The 20,164-nt window shown below is 43.0% G+C and overlaps 1 protein-coding gene across 3 annotated transcripts in view; it reads right to left on the reverse strand.

Moving 5' to 3' along the window:
• Positions 1 to 20,164, reverse strand: part of atxn7l1 (ataxin 7-like 1) — a 70,822-nt gene that overhangs the window by 37,878 nt on the left and 12,780 nt on the right. For 2 of the 3 annotated variants that reach the window (XM_083758165.1, XM_083758166.1), the window contains exons 1-2: positions 17,742 to 17,844; positions 3,570 to 3,704 (exon numbers count right to left, since the gene is read on the reverse strand). In XM_083758165.1, the coding sequence (XP_083614291.1) occupies positions 3,570 to 3,585 (16 nt within the window). In that variant the 5' untranslated portion in view covers positions 3,586 to 3,704; positions 17,742 to 17,844. Of the gene's footprint in view, positions 1 to 3,569; positions 3,705 to 17,741; positions 17,847 to 20,164 lie in introns of those variants that run through there. The other variant, XM_083758167.1, reaches the window with a different exon arrangement.

Below are 20,164 nucleotides of genomic sequence, written 5' to 3' on the forward strand. Positions count from 1 at the left end.
GCTAATCAACTTACAACTACACACTTTATACAGTATAGAGTATAGAGTATATATGTATACGTATATAGTATATGCCTATATACTATATATATACTATATATATTTCTTACGTCATCATTTAGAGCTAGTCATACGTATACTATATACATAATCAGTAAAAATAAAATAGCAAATTGTGCCTGATCTGCTGGGACCAGAGTACGTGGTGTGTATATGTATGACTAGCTCTTAATGATGACGTAAGAAATATGGTCATTTGTGGTCGTTTGGTCCCAGCAAACCAGGCACAGATTTGCTGTTTTCTTGCATAAACATCAAATGGCGGGACAGCTGTCACAGTTTTTGACGCAAAGTAACCACAGTATACCGCTAATCAACTTACAACTACACACTCTATATAGTATATATGTAATACGTATATAGTATATGCCTATATACTATATATATACTATATATATTTCTTACGTCATCATTTACAGCTAGTCATACGTACGTATACTATATACATAATCAGTAAAAATAAAATAGCAAATTGTGCCTGATCTGCTGGGACCAGAGTACGTGGTGTGTATATGTATGACTAGCTCTTAATGATGACGTAAGAAATATGGTAATTTGTGGTCGTTTGGTCCCAGCAAACCAGGCACAGATTTGCTGTTTTCTTGCATAAATATCAAATGGCGGGACAGCTGTCACGGTTTTTGGCGCAAAGTAACCACAGTATACCGCTAATCAACTTACAACTACACACTCTATATAGTATATATGTATACATATATAGTATATGCCTATATACTATATATATACTATATATAGTATATGCCTATATAGTATATGCCTGCTTTGCTGGGACCAAACGACCACAAATGACCATATCTCTTACGTCATCATTTAGAGCTAGTCATACGTATACTATATACATAATCAGTAAAAATAAAATAGCAAGTTGTGCCTGATCTGCTGGGACCAGAGTACGTGGTGTGTATATGTATGACTAGCTCTTCACCCAAACTTATATAGATAGAAACTTGAATCAAACTTAATAATACTAGGTGTTTATATGCATAAAGTAGGTAGGTAGCAAATAGTTACATCTAAAAATTATACATTTCAAACGTTCCTTCACAGAGATACTGAGATTTGACAGTTTACAGCGGTCGAAAGGACTTGCGCGCTCTGCTTGCGCACTAGTTGGCCATTTATGGCCTACTAGTGTGCAACAAGCAAGTATGCACTCGACAGAGTGCAGTTCTAGTTGTATTTATGCATAGGTACTTTAACAGTTTGACTGCGGAAAACGATGTATCAGACTTTTAATCAACCCCCCTTCACTGCCGAGATTGTTGTATTACCTTTAGAGCATACGCTGAATTATTTGGGCTTTTAATCCGCGAAAATCGAGCGAAAAAAGCTTCCCCCGTTTGTTATGAACGGCTGGACCACCCGCCATCTTGGTACACCCGGAAGACGCAGCACAGGACCCTCCTCCATGAGGCGTTGAACCCCATTCGTTTACATTGGCCTCAATTTCCCAGAAGCCCTAGCAGCCCACAGCATGTGACGATTTCCGTTTCCTCATCAAAACAGATGCATCTACACTCTTTCTCTGCTGCGAAGACGGATTTTCTTTTTAATTATTACATTGCGGCGGATTAAACACATAAAACAAAAGTCGCGTATCTCCGATATGGCAGCGACATTAACCTGGAGTAATCCATTCAAAGCACGGAAACTGTTAAGGTGTATTCTGGATGTTGTATTTGCTGGTTCAAAATGTAACATTGACATTGATGTGGTATTGAAGTGTAATTGTTATTTCTGCCTCTTGGCCAGTTCCCACTTGTAAAAGAGACGCAGTCTCAATGTGATTTTACTGGTTACATAAAGGTAAAAAAAAACACTGATATAGAAACATAGGTTTTTCAGAAAACTGTCACGATTTAGAAGACATTTGTAGAATCTGGTCTCGGGTCTAAATGGGTTAAAATAAATGTGTAATCTTTCACAATGTTTACCTACTTTAACTAATCATTCGTCCTGCTGATCTTTTACAGTATCAGCTTACGGCAGTCATTGTCCTATTGCTACTCCTGCAAATAAAAACTATTGTCATCGTTGTTATTAGTAGAACGTCATACAGAGAAGGGAGTGTTTTACAAGCAGCACAAGAACAGTTACTGTATGAATACAAATAAATGTATTAGTACCAGCAGAGGAAGAGACACTAAGAATAATAATAAAGGTCATATTATTATATGAATATATATTATTATTATCTTCAGCTCTTGGTCAAAGGCCGAGCACACCTGTGCCAATATTAATATAGCACACCGATGCCAATATTATGCCCAATTTACACTTTGTGGCATGCCGATGTTGCGTATCGGAAATAGACTGTCTCCTGTTAGAGACAGGGGCTGAAATTCCCTAAAAGGTCACATTTGGCGTTGAGAGCTTGTAGATCAGCTTTTTGGGCGGGCGCGACCGCTCACTCTTTAGCTACTGGAGATGATGCGTAAAACATGGATTTCTACACAGAGGACAGATTCTTTCAGCATAAAATCCTGCATTCAAGTTCAGGAGAGTTCGGAAAAGGCAATTCTCCTGAATGCTGCACTCAGGTATGGATTTTGAGGTCTATGTGTGCACGTGCTGCCAGCACATAATTATGCCAATATCTCACTACATTTCATGTATCGTTGATTAAATACATAAACATTGATAAACTATATAACATCCAACGACAGTTAACAAAGATATGTGAGCACGTACAGTGGCTATAGATGTGTAGACTCACACAAATACAAAATGTATACACCCTTGGTTTAAATGGTCACACACACACATGGATGGGGGCATAAACCAAAGCCTAACTCACACCACAGGACAATCGGGAAGATATAGGGTCGGAATCATAACGCGTTGAAGGCTGATCAGACATATCCTCGATAAGTGTGAGGGATGTCCAAAGATACAAACATGGCTGACATATTCTAGATGATTACATCACTGCCGTCCGAGTGGGATGACAGGAGTGGCACACGACCAAAAGAGACAAGTGCACAAGGAGACAGACGTGACGTGAACGAGAGTACTTTTTGACATGGTGACGACCGGGTCAAATCAACCGCTGTTGGAACTCCAGGGCCCACCGATACCTTACGACACGTCGCAAGAACACAGCTGTCGTCACAACATGCCTTCCCAGATGACATGTCACAACTGTTCATCCATTTATCACCGCTTTACCCAGTTTCACCACGCCCATTACCAAGTTTAACCGGCTCCGCTGTTTACATCTGCTGCTTCCGCATTGTGATCACACGAGAGGAGATCCCTGGCACAAAATCATTGTCAGACGGGGAACGAAATACTTTTGAGAACTCCCGATTTGGAAGGCATTCGTAGAATCGGCCTCAGGTCTTAATGGGTTAAGAGGGGGAGGGAGGAGAGGAGAGGAGAGGAGAGGAGAGGAGAGGAGAGGAGAGGAGAGGAGAGGAAGAAACATGAAAGCTGAGACGAGGGGAGCAGAGGACGGGATGGTGCAGAGAGGAGGAAAACAAACTTACGGTTCTTGCAATGCATGTCTTTGAGACACTGGTGGGAGGGGTTGGGAGGGAAGGAGGGGGGGTGTGATCCTTGTGTCTGTCTGTCTGTCTGTCTGTCTGTGTGCCTGTCTCACAGGGTCACTACATGACAGCTACCTGAGAAAGAATAGGGAGAGGTCAAACACACACCCGATACATATAGAAGAAGGGAGGTGGGGATAGATGGATGTACACACACACACACACGCACGCATGCACAGTACTCAGTAAAAATCTCAAAACTTTGAGCTTGTAGATCGGCTATTTTTGCTAGTATTGTGAGACGAAGTAGGGCATTAATTCGCGGGAGAAATAAAGTTTAAATACAGAGATAAGAGGTTTCTGCCCGACGGTATATATATGCAATGTGGCTCCCTGGAGTGAGTGTGTAAATATATAGTGGCCTTATCCCTCATCAAAGTTGCCCACCCCAGCACCCTCTAAATCCTCCACTCAGCTCTCCATTGATTCTTCACCTTTGAGGAAAAGCAGATTTGCTTGGAGGTGATACAGTAATTCTACAGTAGGGGCGATACGTTGAGCGATGGTCCTCGTCCAGTTCGTTTGACAGTCTGTTTAGAGGAAGAGATAGTTAGTTTTAGGTTCCGTCTCAGAATTTGGACTGTAAAGATGGAGCCAGCAATTCAGACCGCAGATAAAACTGTCCATCTCACTAGGAGCGTGCAACACACGCACACACACACACACACACACACACACACACACACACACACACACACACACACACACACACACACACACACACACACACACACACACACACACACAGACAAATATAAGCATGTGATCATGTGTGCCGTGTGTACAGGTTCATACATGCAAACACCAGTAAACAAGCTCACAGTCCACACACACACACACACGCTGTTGTGAGCCTACTGGCTCACCTGCCAGTGATGAGCCCCCACCGGCGCCTCCATCCATCCATCCATCCTCCCATTCAACATTCCCCGGTGACAGCCAGTACATCACGTGTCGTGCAGCGACAAATACAACCCTCCCGCCACCGGCTTCCCTCCCCCGTTCCCAACCACGGTCAAGTGTGTTCGCATATCGACACTCGGCCAAGTGGAGAACCCGTCCTTCGGTTCTTTTTAGGGGGAGGTTTTAGCTTTTCATTTTGATAGGAGGAGCCTGGGGACAGAGAGAAGGGAGATGATGCAGGAAGACATTGACAGGCGTGGGATTCAAAGTCAGGTCCTTGTTCAGCTAAGTCCTAGACCACTGACGACAACTTGCAATAACATGTAATTAATAAACTAAAATAACTTTTTGGGTAGATACTAGTGTAGTGTAGTACTTGAGTCGTACTTGAGTCCTTCACTCGCCTCGAGTCCGGAATGGAGTACACATTTTCATTTACTCGTTCTCGCCCGTAATTTGTCTCAGACCAAGGGACTCGGGACTCTTCCTGACCACTGATCCATAACCTGCACTTGGCCCAACAATAGGACAATGACATTCCCCTGCTGGACTTTGTTCATTGTATCTGTGTTCGAGATACAATTTAGCACACACACACACACACACACACACACACACACACAGCGTGTGTCACACTCACACACACACACACACACACACACACACACTGAGCTCAGGGTAGTAGTACACGCCGCACTCACAGCGTGTACAACATGTGTTAAAACAGTGAGGCTGGAGAATAGAAGTGGATATTAACCAGGCCTTCAAGTGTTGAGTTGACTCAGTCAGAACATGGGTATTTCAATAGCTACAGCAGTGGTTCTCAACCAGTGGTCCGTGAGAGGGCTCCTGGCGGTCCCTAGCTAAATGACGGAAAGTTAGCAACCAAATGGACCCTTATAGAGCTTTTACCCTTGGCAGATCTACAAGCTGACAACGCCTCAACTCACCTTGCGATGCGAGGCGTTGTGAGCTTGCAATTTTCGGCAGAGGTTTGGCGTAGACTAGAGGGAATAAAGAACAGACCAAGTAGGTATGGAGTGAAAGTGTCGTCGATTTCGCTCTGCGACGATCGTCACACGGAGCATCTCAAAAGCGAGCTTGCACATCTGCTATTTCTGTTTTACCGTAGAAGGCATTCGTATAATCTGCGTCAGGTCTTAATGGGTTAAAGCCTGCACGTGTGTGAGAGTGCATGTGCACATCAAGTGTGTGTGTGTGAGTCAGCAGGTGTGTAAATAGGCCAGTAGATTCAGTGCCAGCGGAGGCAGCTGTGTTCAGACCAAACCAACAGGATCAAAGTCCACAGTAACCATGAGCGACACGCTATCCCTACTACACAGAGTACTACTACTATACTACACCTATACTGCACTACTATTACTACAGTAGAGGGCATGCGTATGCATAAAGTGAATGGCAGATCGAGTGGCAAAGTGAGTGGTAAAGTGTGTTTAACGTCGTTTAATCCAATCCGATAGGACTTTTCTGTGTGGATGCATGGGCTGTCAAGGCCAGAAAGTCCTGTTTTGACTTTCAGTAGGCGTTCCCGAATCCTGCATAACTTCCGGGTATGATGATGATGTCACGCGCATACCCCCTCTATACTAAAACATCATTGGAAATCTCATCAACAAATAGAAACTAGACTAAAATGTTAGGGAGGGACTAGTGTGAGAAGAGATCCAGTAGAACTGAAAGACAAGTCGTTTTATGTTCGGTCCCAATCGGGTGTTGCGCTCTGAAAATAGCAGATCTACAAGCCATTTTCAGCTAGATCGGCTATTTTCAGGCGTCAGGCATTGCGACGCCATCAAGGCCCACCAAAATACATTTCAGTCGACTAAAGCAACTGCAGATTTAGTCGACAACTACAACTTTTCAGACGACAACAATTGCACTAAAACTGAATTTTATTCAAAAGACTATGACTAAAACAACACTGCACCAGTCACACATGTTTAAATACAACACCAGCACCTTCTGTGGTCAGGATGAGAGATCAACACGGAATCCAACTGAATACAAGACCGCACACGCACACGCACACGCACACGCACACGCACGCGCACACACACACACACACACACACACACACACACACACACACACACACACACACACACACACAAAACTAAAGGAAGTCTAGTACCTCCTGTCTGACAGAGAGAAAGCTCAATTTAAATCTTCTCTAGAGACGGAGAGATTAGACAGAGAGAGATACAAAGCGAGGGAACGAGTCCGCAAAAAGATGAGAAACAAAAACACTCCTCTGAAGAGCCAAGTTGCTTTTTCTCCCGACAACCTGCCCAATTATAATGGAGAGAAGAGGAGGGAGGAGAGCCAGAAGGAGAGAAACAACAAGCTATACCTCTGTGTGTCACATTGCTGCTTAATTACACAAGGAGAGAGAGAGAGAGAGAGAGAGAGAGAGAGAGAGAGAGAGAGAGAGAGGGCACGTTTGTTCAGAGTGATTAATGGGGTGATATGAGAGGTGGAACAGGAGGTAGAGATATTTTATGTGACACCTGAGCACTTACAAAAGAGACAGGGAGAATATTAAAGAGCAGAGAGAAGAAGAGCGACGAGGAACCAGATAAAAAGCTAAAGTTGAACCCTTGGGTCCAAACTCTGGGACGCAAGTCCCCAGGCTTTTCACTCACACTTTGAAAACACACACACACACACACACACACACACACACATACACACACCAAAGATCAAACCAGTTGTGATTAGGTGATCGCGGTGCAAAACACCCTGTGTAATCCAAATGTTCACTCCTCAAATTTCGTATTTAATATATATATTATTATTATTATATTATAATATATTATGAATATGAAGGCTTCTTTTTTTTTTTTTTTTAAGTAAATTTTATTCAAAGAGCAAGATATGCAAACATCACAGACAGAGAATATGGCTCCTTGTTTTTTTACATTTTCTCCCACAACTCCCCTCCCAGTCATCCCCACCCACCATCCCTCCCCACGAGGCCAGACATACAAACAACATATAAACACAGGTATAAAACAAATAGGTTGAGTACAAAACAACACACATAACAAACAGTATATACACAGGTATAAAACCAATAGGTAGACAAGACACTAAAATATAAAGAAATGGTTATGATTGATGAACAATTCCAATGGGGGGGTAAAAATAACATTAACAATAACACAGATAGGTAAATCAAATAAAGCAAAGTAATATTAATTAGAAAGAAAAAACAGCAAAAAAAACAGAAAATAAATAAAATAAAATAAAATAAGAAAAACCTATATATATACACTCATATATAAACGCTTAATTGGCTCATTTCTCGACTCTCATGTGTAATGATTTCCGATATATTATGCTATATATATATACACTGCACCAAGTAGAGATCCGCACACCCACACCACGTGTCTTCAGTCAGGTGAAAGTGATTCTAAACTGCTTACATACGATATTAAAGGTTGCCAATGGTTGTAAAATTTGTCAGAGGACCCTCGAATTGTGAATTTGATCTTTTCAAGTTGGATGAGAAAGGACATAACATCAATCAACCATGATTTAGCCGAGGGAGGGGACTTTGCCTTCCACTGTAAAAGTATCCTCCTGCGGGCGATTAATGAGGCGAAGGCAATAACATTAAGTTGCTTTCTGGGTAAAACTACATCCTCCTCCGGGATTCCAAAAATTGCAATTTGGGGGCAAGGCAAAATGGTTGTCTCCAGCACTTCAGAAATTATGTCAAAGAAAGATTTCCAGAATGGGATCAATTTGGGGCAAGACCAGAACATGTGGGACAGATTCCCTGGTGATTGTGAGCATCTATCGCAACTATCCGTCATGCCCGGATATATTTTAGATAACCTTGCTTTACTGTAATGAGTTCTGTGGAGAACTTTAAACTGAATGAGGCTAAGCCTAGCACAGGAAGAGGAAGAATTAACCCTCTCCGTTGCCTGCTCCCACCACTCATCTGAAAATGCGATCTCCAATTCGGCCTCCCAGCCTGCCCTGATCTTATCCAAACCCGGGTCTCTGCGGGGGATAGTCTCATAGAGACAAGAAACAACACCTCTAGCTAGGCTTGCTGCAGGCATAAAGACCTCCACACCCGACCGCATAGGTAACTGCGGGAATGTTGGAGAGTGGGTTTTAACAAAGTGTCGAACCTGAAAATATCTAAACCGGTCAGATTGTCGCAGGTCATAAGTTGCACACAAATCTCCGAATTCTGCAAATTGGCCATCTATATACAAGTCTCGGAAGTAAATCAGACCTTCTCTTCCCCATGCAGCAAACCCAGAGTCCATTTTAGCAGGTAAAAAAAGATGATTATTGCAGATGGGTGCTGACATGGTGAGCAATGACCAACCAAACTCCTTCCTAATCTGTCCCCAAACCTTAAGTGTTGAGACAACAATCGGGTTTGTACTGTATTTTGACGGCACAAAAGGTACAGGGCTACACACCAATGCTTCAAGCGAGGACGAAATGCAAGAACCAGCCTCAAGCCTACACCAGCAGTCTTCAGGCTCACTCAACCAGAGAATTATTTTGTGAATGTTAGCAGCCCAATAGTAATACCTGAAGTTTGGAAGGCTCAGTCCACCCTCAGCTCTAATTCTCTGCAGTAAAGGCAATCTGATTCTTGGGGTTTTACCTTCCCAAATAAAGGATGAAATCATAGAGTCTAATTTAGTAAAAAACGATTTTGGGAGGAATATTGGGAGACATTGGAAAAGATACAAGTACCTAGGTAATATGTTCATTTTAACAGTCTGTACTCTGCCAGCCAGGGAAAGAGGCAGAGCATTCCACCTCTGGAGGTCAGTCTTGACCCTGGTTGTCAATGCAGTGAAATTTTGTTCAAGAAGAGAGCCAAAAGACTGGGTTATATTTATACCCAAATATTTGAAGCCATTGTTTGCCACATGGAAAGATTGGAGAGACTGGGAAACATCACGGGCCAGTTCATTAATCGGGAAACCACAGAAGCTTCCAAATGTGTCAAGAAGGGATAAAATGTGTGGAATACTGGGAACAGGGTCAGATATGTAGAGCAACAGGTCGTCCGCATAGAGGGACACTCTGTGCTCAATACCCCCTCTCCTCACCCCAGAAAACAGAGTTTCAGCTTTTAACGCAATGGACAATGGCTCAATGGCAGCGGCAAACAGCAAAGGGGATAAGGGGCATCCCTGGCGTGTCCCACGTGTGAGTGGAAAAAATGTTGATCGACAGTTGTTTGTTGCGACACAGGCCTGCGGGTTAGTGTAAAGCAAGCGTATCCATGACAGGATCCTTTCCCCAAAGCCAAACCTCTCTAGAGTGAGGAACAAGTACCTTAATTCTACCCTGTCAAAGGCCTTTTCCGCGTCCAGTGAGATTACCACTTCCGGTTCGATCTCTGAACTAGGGGAGTTGACGATGCTCAGTAGTCTACGGACATTAGCAAAAGAGTGGCGATTTTTTATGAAGCCCGTCTGATCTTCAGATATTACCGTGGGAAGAACCGTTTCCAGTCTACCCGCTAGCACTTTAGCCAATATTTTTACATCCACATTGAGAAGTGAAATTGGACGATACGAAGAGCAGCAAGTGGGATCTTTATCCTTTTTAAGAAGTAGAGAAATGGATGCCTGTGTAAGGGTCGGTGGTAGCACACCCTCTTGTAACGAGTCCTCAAACATTTCTAGGAGCAGAGGAGCCAGCTGGTCTGTGAATTTCTTAAAACATTCTACCGAAAAGCCGTCAGGGCCCGGAGACTTTCCACTTTGCATCAGCCGGATAGCTGATATAATCTCTCCAAGCGCCAGAGGTCGATCTAGACCACGACAATCCTCTGAGGAAATCTTGGGAATAGTTTGTTTTGAGAAAAACTCTAGCATAGTCGAGTTGTCCTCCGGCGCCTGGGACGTATAGAGTTGGGAGTAAAATGTCTTAAAAGTGTCATTTATTAATTTGGGATCTGTAGTCAGTGATTCTGAACTGTCACGAATCTGGGAAATTGATTGTGAGGCCGATCTACTCTTTAACTGGTGGGCGAGAAGACGCCCCGCTTTGTCCCCATGCTCATACAAAGTACCACGAGATCTGAGGAGAAGCCGCTCTGCATCCCTAGTTGTTAAAAGGTTGTATTCTGTCTGGTACGCAACTCTGTCCTTGTAAAGCTCAGGGGTCGGACCAATGGCATAATGATAGTCAATATCAGTGATAAGAGCTAACAGTTCTCTTTGTCTAACGAGACGAAGCTTGTTGGCATGTGCCGTATACGAAATTATTACTCCCCTGATATTTGCCTTTAATGTCTCCCATAGTAATGAGGGTGAAGTTTCACTGTTCTTGTTAGTCATAAGGAAGACGTCTATAGCTTGTGAGATAGTACTGCAAAACTCATCAGACGAGAGTAGAGAAACATCCAACCTCCAAACCCGAGCCTCCTTGGGCCTAGACCTAAAGGTTAGATCGAGGATTACAGGGGCATGGTCAGAGACGGTTATAGCAGAGTAGTCTGCTGAGACCAGGGACGGCAGCAAAACCCTATCAAGGAAGAAATAGTCTATGCGTGTGTACGAATGGTGGACATGACTAAAAAAAGAAAACTTTTTTACCGTTGGGTGTAGAAATCTCCATGGATCGATGCAGCCACACTGGTTCATAAAGGTAGAAAAGGTTTTAGACATCTTTGAGGGCACGGCTACTCTGGTACTAGACCTGTCAAGAAGATTGTCTATAAAACAATTCAGATCACCGGCCAGTATCAGGTGGTGGGTGTTCAAATTAGGTAGACTAGACAGAAATCTTTTCATAAAGACAACATCATCCCAATTAGGTGCATATACGTTAACAAGAACAACAGGGGTCTGATATAATGAGCCGGTTACAATGACAAAGCGACCAGACGAGTCTGAGACAACGTCAGTAGAAGTAAACTGTACATTCTTATTAATCAATATAGCTGTCCCACGTGTTTTGGTATCAAATTTGGAATGAAAAATCTGACCAATCCATGGTCTAGAAAGCCTTATCTGATCCGCAGTACGTAAATGGGTTTCTTGTAGAAATGTAATGTCAGCTTTAAATTTCTTGATGTGGTCGAAAACCTTAGCTCGTTTAACAGTTCCATTTATACCTCCAACATTCCAGGAAAAGAACCTGACTGCATTTCCTCTTAAATTTGTGTCAGTCATAGTGTAGTGTTATAAGGGTGTGCAGATCTCTCAACAGTGCCATACATACACAATGAGTAACGGTGTGAAAAATTACAAGTCAATGTAAAGGTCGATACAGGAGCCAAGCTAATACCATGAAAAAGAGAAAACATTAAATAAAAGACTAAATCAAAAACATTGTTGTTGGGCCCAGCCACGTTTCCCTCAAAGCCACCCACTCCCACCCCCCACCCACCCCTTTCCAAACTCAAAAACCCCTGAAAAAACAAACTCAAAAGGACCCCTTCCGGTCCTGTGGAGGCCATTCAGGATAGACCACTATCTAACTACTTTCACCATAACCCACAAACATTAAACATTGTATTATCCCTATATTAAGTGTATCCAGATCAAATAAATCAATGAGTTTAACCGAAATCCTATAGGCTTCCTATAAGGAAGCCAAAAGCTTGATAGCAAGGAATAAATAATAAAATAAAGAGAAACCAAAACCACCCAACAGCAAAACCTGTCAGTCTGTCAATCAACGAATTGAGACGAATTAAATCAAATCAAAGCCTCCTGCAAGGGAGATAAGTTTGTCACTTGTAACAAAATAAAGAAACTAAAAGTACTGACAACAAAACTCGTCAGACTCGATAATGAGTTGAGGCAAATTGAACCCGCCCGAAGGACAGACACAGGCATCAAATAGTGATTGAGAACCATCAGGACAACCAGACAACAGGGCCAACGCACGATAGCAATAATAATAATATCAGCCCGATCAATAGCTCCAATAAACGCTCTATTCGTTCATAAGGTAATAAATAATAATATATAAAGATAAGTAGTGATTAAGTGTACTGATAACTTAATCTATCAGAGAACAAGCAAAAGAAAAAGAAGAAGAAGGGCGTTTCGTTATTAGGTTGAAAGCCGTCTGACCGACCAAGCCCACGCACCAGCAACCCCAAGTACAAATGGCATCAATTGTCTGCCAAAATTGCCAGTGATAGTATCATTAACCTGATATAAACGATAAAATTATAAAAATAAATAAAAGAAAAAATAAGAAAGATGAACACACACACACACATACCTTCGATAGAGTATACCCCGTAGATATATATATAAAAAAGATAAAACGAAATAGCAAAATATTTACACTATTGCAGCATGCATGCCCAACCTAGAGCACATACGACAGGCCTAATTAGATTCAGTCAAACATTTTCAGTGAAGGTTTTAACATTGATCTATGTCGCCGCCCAGTGGAGACCATTTGGCATTGAAGAGCTAATGTAACGTGGGAACCCAAAGGTGTGTAATGGCTTCGCCTGAGACTGCATAACGTTTTTACATTGATCTATGCCGCCGCCTAGCGGAAACCAATTGGCATTGAATGACCAATGTGCAGTGGGGGGTATAATGACTACACGTTTAAACAAATTAATGATGTTGTTCGTTGTGCCAGATCGGTCATGCATGCACGCCACAAAACCAATAGAAACAACACGATCACAAAGAAAGAGAACAAAAGGGAGGTTTGACCCTAGCTAACAGCATGATCACTGATAGAAAATAAAATAAATAAACAATATGGTAGGAGGTTCATGAGTGGGAAAATAATAACAATAATAATACACAACGCTTGAGAAGATGATGTAAAATAAAAATAAAAATATCTATCAGTACAAACTATACACATATACATACACACACGCACAAGCACCCACACATACACACACACACACACACACACACACACACACACACACACACACACACACACACACACACACACACACACACACAGAAGCGCAAGCATACACAAGGACACATACATACTATGACAACAATAATAAGAGTCTATGAAAGAAAAAGAGAAAACAAATACAATGAAATAAGTAGGCTAACAAATATAATGTCCATCAGAAGTGGGGTGCATGTATATGCGCGACCAGTCTACCAGAATCCTCTCGATCTACTCACGTCATGACCCAATGTTCCGGCGCGTCCCGATAGTCTCAAACAAACGGCAGTGTTATTATGTGGCTAACCATCAGATGTAGAGCCACCACGACCGGAGTCCTTTCTGTAGTTCTGGATGAAGCTTGTGGCCACCAGGGGAGACTGAAGCCACTTCTTTTCACCGCCCGGAAGGCTTATGCGTAGTCTTGCAGGGAATAATAGAGACGGACGGAGACCCATTTTGTAGAGATCAGCCATCTGGGTTTTGTATTCTCCGCGTTGCTGCAGCACGTCCGCTGTAAAATCCTCGTAGAATCTTATTTTGTGGCCGTTGTACTCCAAGGAGCCACGCTTACGTGCCTCCCGCATAACCAGCTCCTTGAGTTGGAAATGATGAAAGCAAACGAGGACGGTGCGAGGCCTATCCTTGGAGCCGGGTGTAGCAGCACCGGTGCGATGGGCTCTGCACAGCTCAGGGGGTTTTGGCAACACATCCGCTCCCAGAACATCCATAAACATTTGAGAGAAAAAGGTTGTTGGACGTGTCCCCTCCCCCAACGATTCTGGTAGTCCCACAACGCGGACATTGGACCTCCTGCTATGTCCCTCTAGACTGGACAGCTTTGTCTTCATCCATTGGTTGTCCTGTAGTAGCTTAGCATTAGCCGCTTCAAGCTGCTCAAAACGTTGTGCAATCGTCTCTGCATTTGTTTCGAGACTCCTTATGCTCTTGCCTTGGTCGACCACAGTGGCTTTCATACTGTCTATTTTCTTCTCCAGGGTGGTAAACGCTGCTTTAATGTCCCCCGCGAGTGCTTCTCTTTGTTGGTCTTGGCTAGCCTCTAGCAATGCAGCTATTTGGGCCATAGTCACAGGGCCCGAAATGGCGGCTGTGTTGTCGTCGTCACTCGCCGGCTTCTCACTCACGTTGGGGTGTTTGTTTCTCTTTTTCCCCGTTCCCGACATGTCGGCTATGTTAGAGGCTTCGATTTACTCACGAAAAAATAACTTTTGATGAGCGATGTATAGGGCTAAAATAGGATAATAAACTGTGTTTGATGGGAGCGGTGAAATGTGCGTCTTACTCCGACATCCTGCGCATGCGCTCCCCCAATATGAAGGCTTCTTGTTTTGGGTGTTGACAGGCCTGGCAGGTCTAAAGCTAAATGAAAAACGGCAAAAACAATGCGTCATGCGAGCTTGTAGATCGGTGCTACACCGCCATACAAGCCAGCTTGTAGATCGGTGCTACACCGCCATACAAGCCAGCTTGTAGATCGGTGCTACACCGCCATACAAGCCAGCTTGTAGATCGGTGCTACACCGCCATACAAGCCAGCTTGTAGATCGGTGCTAACCCATGTTTCCATGTCAGTGGTTCTTAAACATTTTCATGTCAAGGACCCCCCAAAAATGTATGTAATTGGCCGCCGACCCCATCTGAAAATTATGTTGTTCCAGGGACCCCCCCCCCCCGAGAAGCAAAGATAGGAGTTAAAAACGCTCGCGCTGAAAGAATATACATTCAAAGATTTGCGCCACTTTTTTAAGATTACAAAAAATTGCACATCTACAAGCTCGTAGCGCGGCACTCGGTGCCCAGAATGGGTTAAACAGGATGTCAGTGTGAGGTGTCATTTCCGTTCTGTCGAACGGATACATGGTTCCACCTTTTTTTCACCTCTTCCTGTTTTGTTTTTTTTAACCTTTTTTGAGTCACCAAAAACATTCTCCAAACACCCAAACCAATGACACAGGCTAGTGAACTACAGCCGAACGATACGGACTATGAAGATTCTGCCTCTGGTGTTTTAATGGGATAGGTCCAGAGATCATGTGTACCGGATTTTGTGAGATTTGCACTAAAGCTGTAGGTGGAAGAGCAAAAAGTGTGTTTTGAAGAAAAGTCAAAATTTGCATCCAGATGCAAATGGGCGTGGCCTGTATGAGGAGATGCGGCATGACCCAAGGAACCCAGGGAAAGTGAAAATTTGATTTTACGACCTATGGTGCAAGAGGTATAAGGCGAAGTGTAAAGTGGGCCGTTATAGCACCACCATGAGGTAGACTGATGTCATTATTTATTACAATAATTTTAATAATTATTATGAACCTCCCCTCCAAGTATTGTAACTGCAGCTCCGACAGTTTCTGAGATGTGAGGTTTCGCATTTTCCCATGTAAGTCGATAATAAATAAATTATTAATAAATAATTTGTTTAAATTGAAAAAAGGGCTTTTTATGGTCAATGCCTGTGTGAAAAGTCGGAGCGATTGGTGCAGGCAGTGAGGAGCTTCCGCCGTAGCCTGAAAACCCACCTTTTCAGACTCCATCATGGCCCATAGCACTTACCCTAACCCCTTAGATAGCATTTCTGTTGGCTTAGATAGCATTTGACACAGACTTATAGCATGTTATGTAGACAGCACTATAATTGTATTGTATAGAGTCATAGCACGCCATAGTACATATGTATAGCATAGTAGTAAATATGTATAGTTTATATGTATAGTGTATGTATAGTTTCATTATATAGATATTCCACTGTTACTTTCTTAGCTTACGCATGTTTCATGATAAATGCTTTTATGTGATGTATTCCCATGCTTTTGTTCTTGCTTAAATGTAAGTCGCTCTGGATTAAGAGCGTCTGCTAAATGCCTAAATTGTAAATAGTAAATTGAGCTAAGACAGTGTTTCAGACATTCATTCAGACATTGAGTGAATTATAGTATGATATGATGATGATATATATTATATACAAACATACAAACACACACACTCCAGCAGCGCACACTCCTTCTCTCTAGTAGTTGAAGGGCCCAGAAGCTTAACTTAACAGAATAGAGCGTGTGTGCGTGTGTGTGTGCGTGCATGTGAAACCTACATTGATAACATCCAGTGCATCTTGCATGTATAATCTGCACCACATCATTCCTTCAAATTCTACACCTACGTGTTATTACGTATTTATTTCAGGATAACCTGTATTCACTATTCAAACACACAGTGTGTGTGTGTGTGTGTGTGTGTGTGTGTGTGTGTGTCTGTGTGTGTGTGTGTGTGTGTGTCTGTGTGTGTCTGTGTGTGTGTGTGTGTGTGTGTCTGTGTATCTGTGTGTGTGTGCGTGCAGAAACACAGCCAGCAAGCTGTGGGGGGGCTAGAGGCAAGCTCAAAACACATCTGAGTGCCAGCATGCCTGCAGAGAGAGAGTGAGTGTGTGAGTGCGTGCGTGCGTACGCACGTGAGGGCAAGAGAAGCAGTAGCACAGATCGAAAGGCAAAGGGCAGAAGTGTGTGTGTGTGTGTGTGTGTCTGTGTGTGTGTGTGTGTGTGTGTGTGTGTGTGGTGTCTCAGGCTAATGCACGTGCTGCCAACGGCATAACAGAGGCCCCATGCAGCAGCTCGGGGGGGGGGGGGAAGATGTGAGCATGCTCAGTAGAGCACACAGATGAAACTCAAGTTTAAACAGATTGGAAGACTGATGATGGGCCCTCGGCCAATCAGAAAACCAGATGATGGGCCCTCCGCCAATCAGAATGACTGATGATGGGCCCCTGGCCAATCAGAAGCAGGCACGCCAAGGTTCAGGCAACAACAACATCACCATTTCATGTCACTTCATGTGATGTGCTCCCAAAACTACAAGGCACACCGGGCACACTACAACACTACTCAACTCCAGACTTCATTACAAATAGCTAATGTATGCAAAATGATACGTATTTGGCCACTGTAACAAGTCCAACCTTTATAAATCATTTGAAATCATTTTTAGATATGCCAGGGACAGCAGTTCTGTCCCCTAATAGACAGAGCCGGTGGCGCGCTATATTGACCCCCGCCCCCAAACCCAAGGACCCCTGGGGGTCTGAGAACAAATGCTGGAGATAATCACGTGTGTAGTTGTATGCCAGATCTGTGGTGATGAATGAACTTAAAGTGCGTCATTATTGCATTCTTGTGTTTGACACTTTGTTGTACAACAGCGTAGTGCGGTGGCAAAAATAGCCGATCTACAAGCTCACTCACAATGACATGTTCAAAACAAGGACGCCAGGACGAAAGTGTGTGTGTGTGTTACCATAGTGTGCGAGGATGCCCTGGGGAGTGACCACCTGCTTGCAGACGTTGCAGACAACGAGACAGAAATCCTCCAGCGTGGGAAACTGGCCGTACACGGACATCTCTGAAACAGACACACACACACACACACATTGTATTATATACAGTATAACTGTGAAGACTGCTGACTCATTTACATTTATACTACACTAAATGTAAGCCTCGATAAGTGTTGATTTCATCGACTAAAACTATGACGAAAAATGTCCGTCGACTACCTTCTTTCACTGATGAAAACGAAATATAAACTAAGCTATGATGACAAAATATAGACAATTTTGCAAACAAATAAAAATAAACACTATCTAGAATAGTGGAGAAGAGATCCAGTAGAACTTAAAAGACAATTAATTTAATGTTTGGTTGCGCTCGGGTGTTGCGGTCTGAAAATAGCGGATCTACAAGCTCACAATGCGGCGCAGAGCACATTATAGCACTGTTAGATCTGCTATTTTTGCCAAATACGCCAGACCAGGGATGCAAGTGGGAAAAAACAAACAAATTAAAATACTGTGGTCTACCAAATAATACAATGTCTATACAGGCATCACTGATGACACCTATCCCCATATTAAATATTCTAAACACAGACACTTCCACTCTCTCGCTCTCTGCAGGCATGCTGGCAGTCCGATGTGTTTCGAGCTTGCCGCTAGACCCCAACAGCTTGTACACGCACACACACAAACGCACGCACGCACACACGCACGTCTCTGACGTGAAGAAAACCTACTATTTCTAAGATAATAACTATATTGAGGGTGTTTTTCATTTCTAATTTTAGTTATAGAGGTAGTATAATGTATTAAGTTCATTTAAGTCTAATTAGCCAGGGATCCTTTTCAAATAAGGCAGAGACGGACAAGGTAAACCGAGTAAGCGGTCAAATCTGTGACATCCGTGTAGATTTCGGTGCATGACACCGTTAAATCAGGCATGAGGAGTTTCTGTTGAACACTATGGATTTTTCCAGAGAAATAATTAGACAGGCAACAAAACAACAAGACAGACGAACGGACAGTTAGATGGACAACAGACAGACAGACAGAGTAAAGGAAGGGCAGACAAACTAACAGAATATGGGTTGGGTATACATTGGTCTATAATTATAAGGACATTATAGACTGCGCTTATGATGTGCTGTTCCGCTGAGCTTATAATGCATCATGACCAGCATTATAATACTTCATAGACCTCGTCATAATCGCACAATTATAAACACTTCTAAATGTGATGCACACATGACGGGATGACAGAGTGTGTGTGTGTGCGTGTGTGTGTGTGTGTGTGCTGTAGGAGATTGTATGAGTGTGCATGTGCGCACGCGCACGCAGGGGGTATTGGAAGTAGAAGCAGGAAGCAGTTTCCTAAACCTCTACAAAATATGGCCTACTACTTCACAGTGTGTGTGTGTGTGTGTGTGTGTGTGTGTGTGTGTGTGTGTGTGTGAGTGTGTGTGTGTTCAAATAAAGTGGAGTGTGTGGGTTGTCACGACCTTGCATTGCTCACATGCTTCCAGTCATCTGGAACGCCTAAGAGGTCACTGTGTCTGTGCGTGTGTGTGTGTGTGTGTGTGTGTGTGTGTGTGTGTGTGTGTGTGTGTGTGTGCGTGCGCGTGTGTGTGTGAAGGCTGTTGGAGAAAGAGAGAGCGCATCAATCGCAATCAGGGATTAAAGAAGGAAGAATTTAGTACTGTGAAAATGTACTATTTTCACATTATTAACACTCTTATTGCTAGCCTATTCTGCTTGGCTGTCTTGGGCTATGCTAAGGGATTAACATTGGACGAAGGAACTGTTTCGGGGCCCACAGCAAACTGTTCTCTTATAGCGAGAATCACACCGCATACATCAAAAGAAAGCCCAACTTGTCCACTTCAAAAAAAAATCATGATTTTACCATCTTCCATTCTGGAGACCTTTTTCTAACACCTGCTTTTTCCTGCACTCTGCTCGCTTGAAAAAACAACAGAGATATGGAAGGTCAAAGTTGACAGACATTTCAGTTCAGTTCAGTTCAACACAAATAATATCCTATACATACCATACACCGAATGAAAGCCCTCAATGTCTACTTTTAGGAGGAAATCAATATACACATTGATCCCATATACAGTTTGACAGTAAAACAAATCACACCCCTGTGAACTGAGCAGTGCACTGTTGCACTGCTCACTTCACAGGGGTGTGATTTTTATTATTATTACAGTATTCGTTTTTTTCTTATGAAAGCAGAGAGTCTTCTGTTTCATACGGTATATAGTATGTACATATCGCTATAGGCCTTATTTTGTGAATAATAGTTGTTCAGGTCCATGCCTTCTCGAAAGTTCTCTCTGGTGGCCGCAAGCTGCATTCAATAAACAATTACTGACAAACTGTA

The sequence above is a fragment of the Protomyctophum parallelum genome, assembly GCF_964188405.1.
Source record: "Protomyctophum parallelum genome assembly, chromosome: 22".
NCBI classification, from domain to species: Eukaryota; Metazoa; Chordata; class Actinopteri; order Myctophiformes; family Myctophidae; genus Protomyctophum; species Protomyctophum parallelum.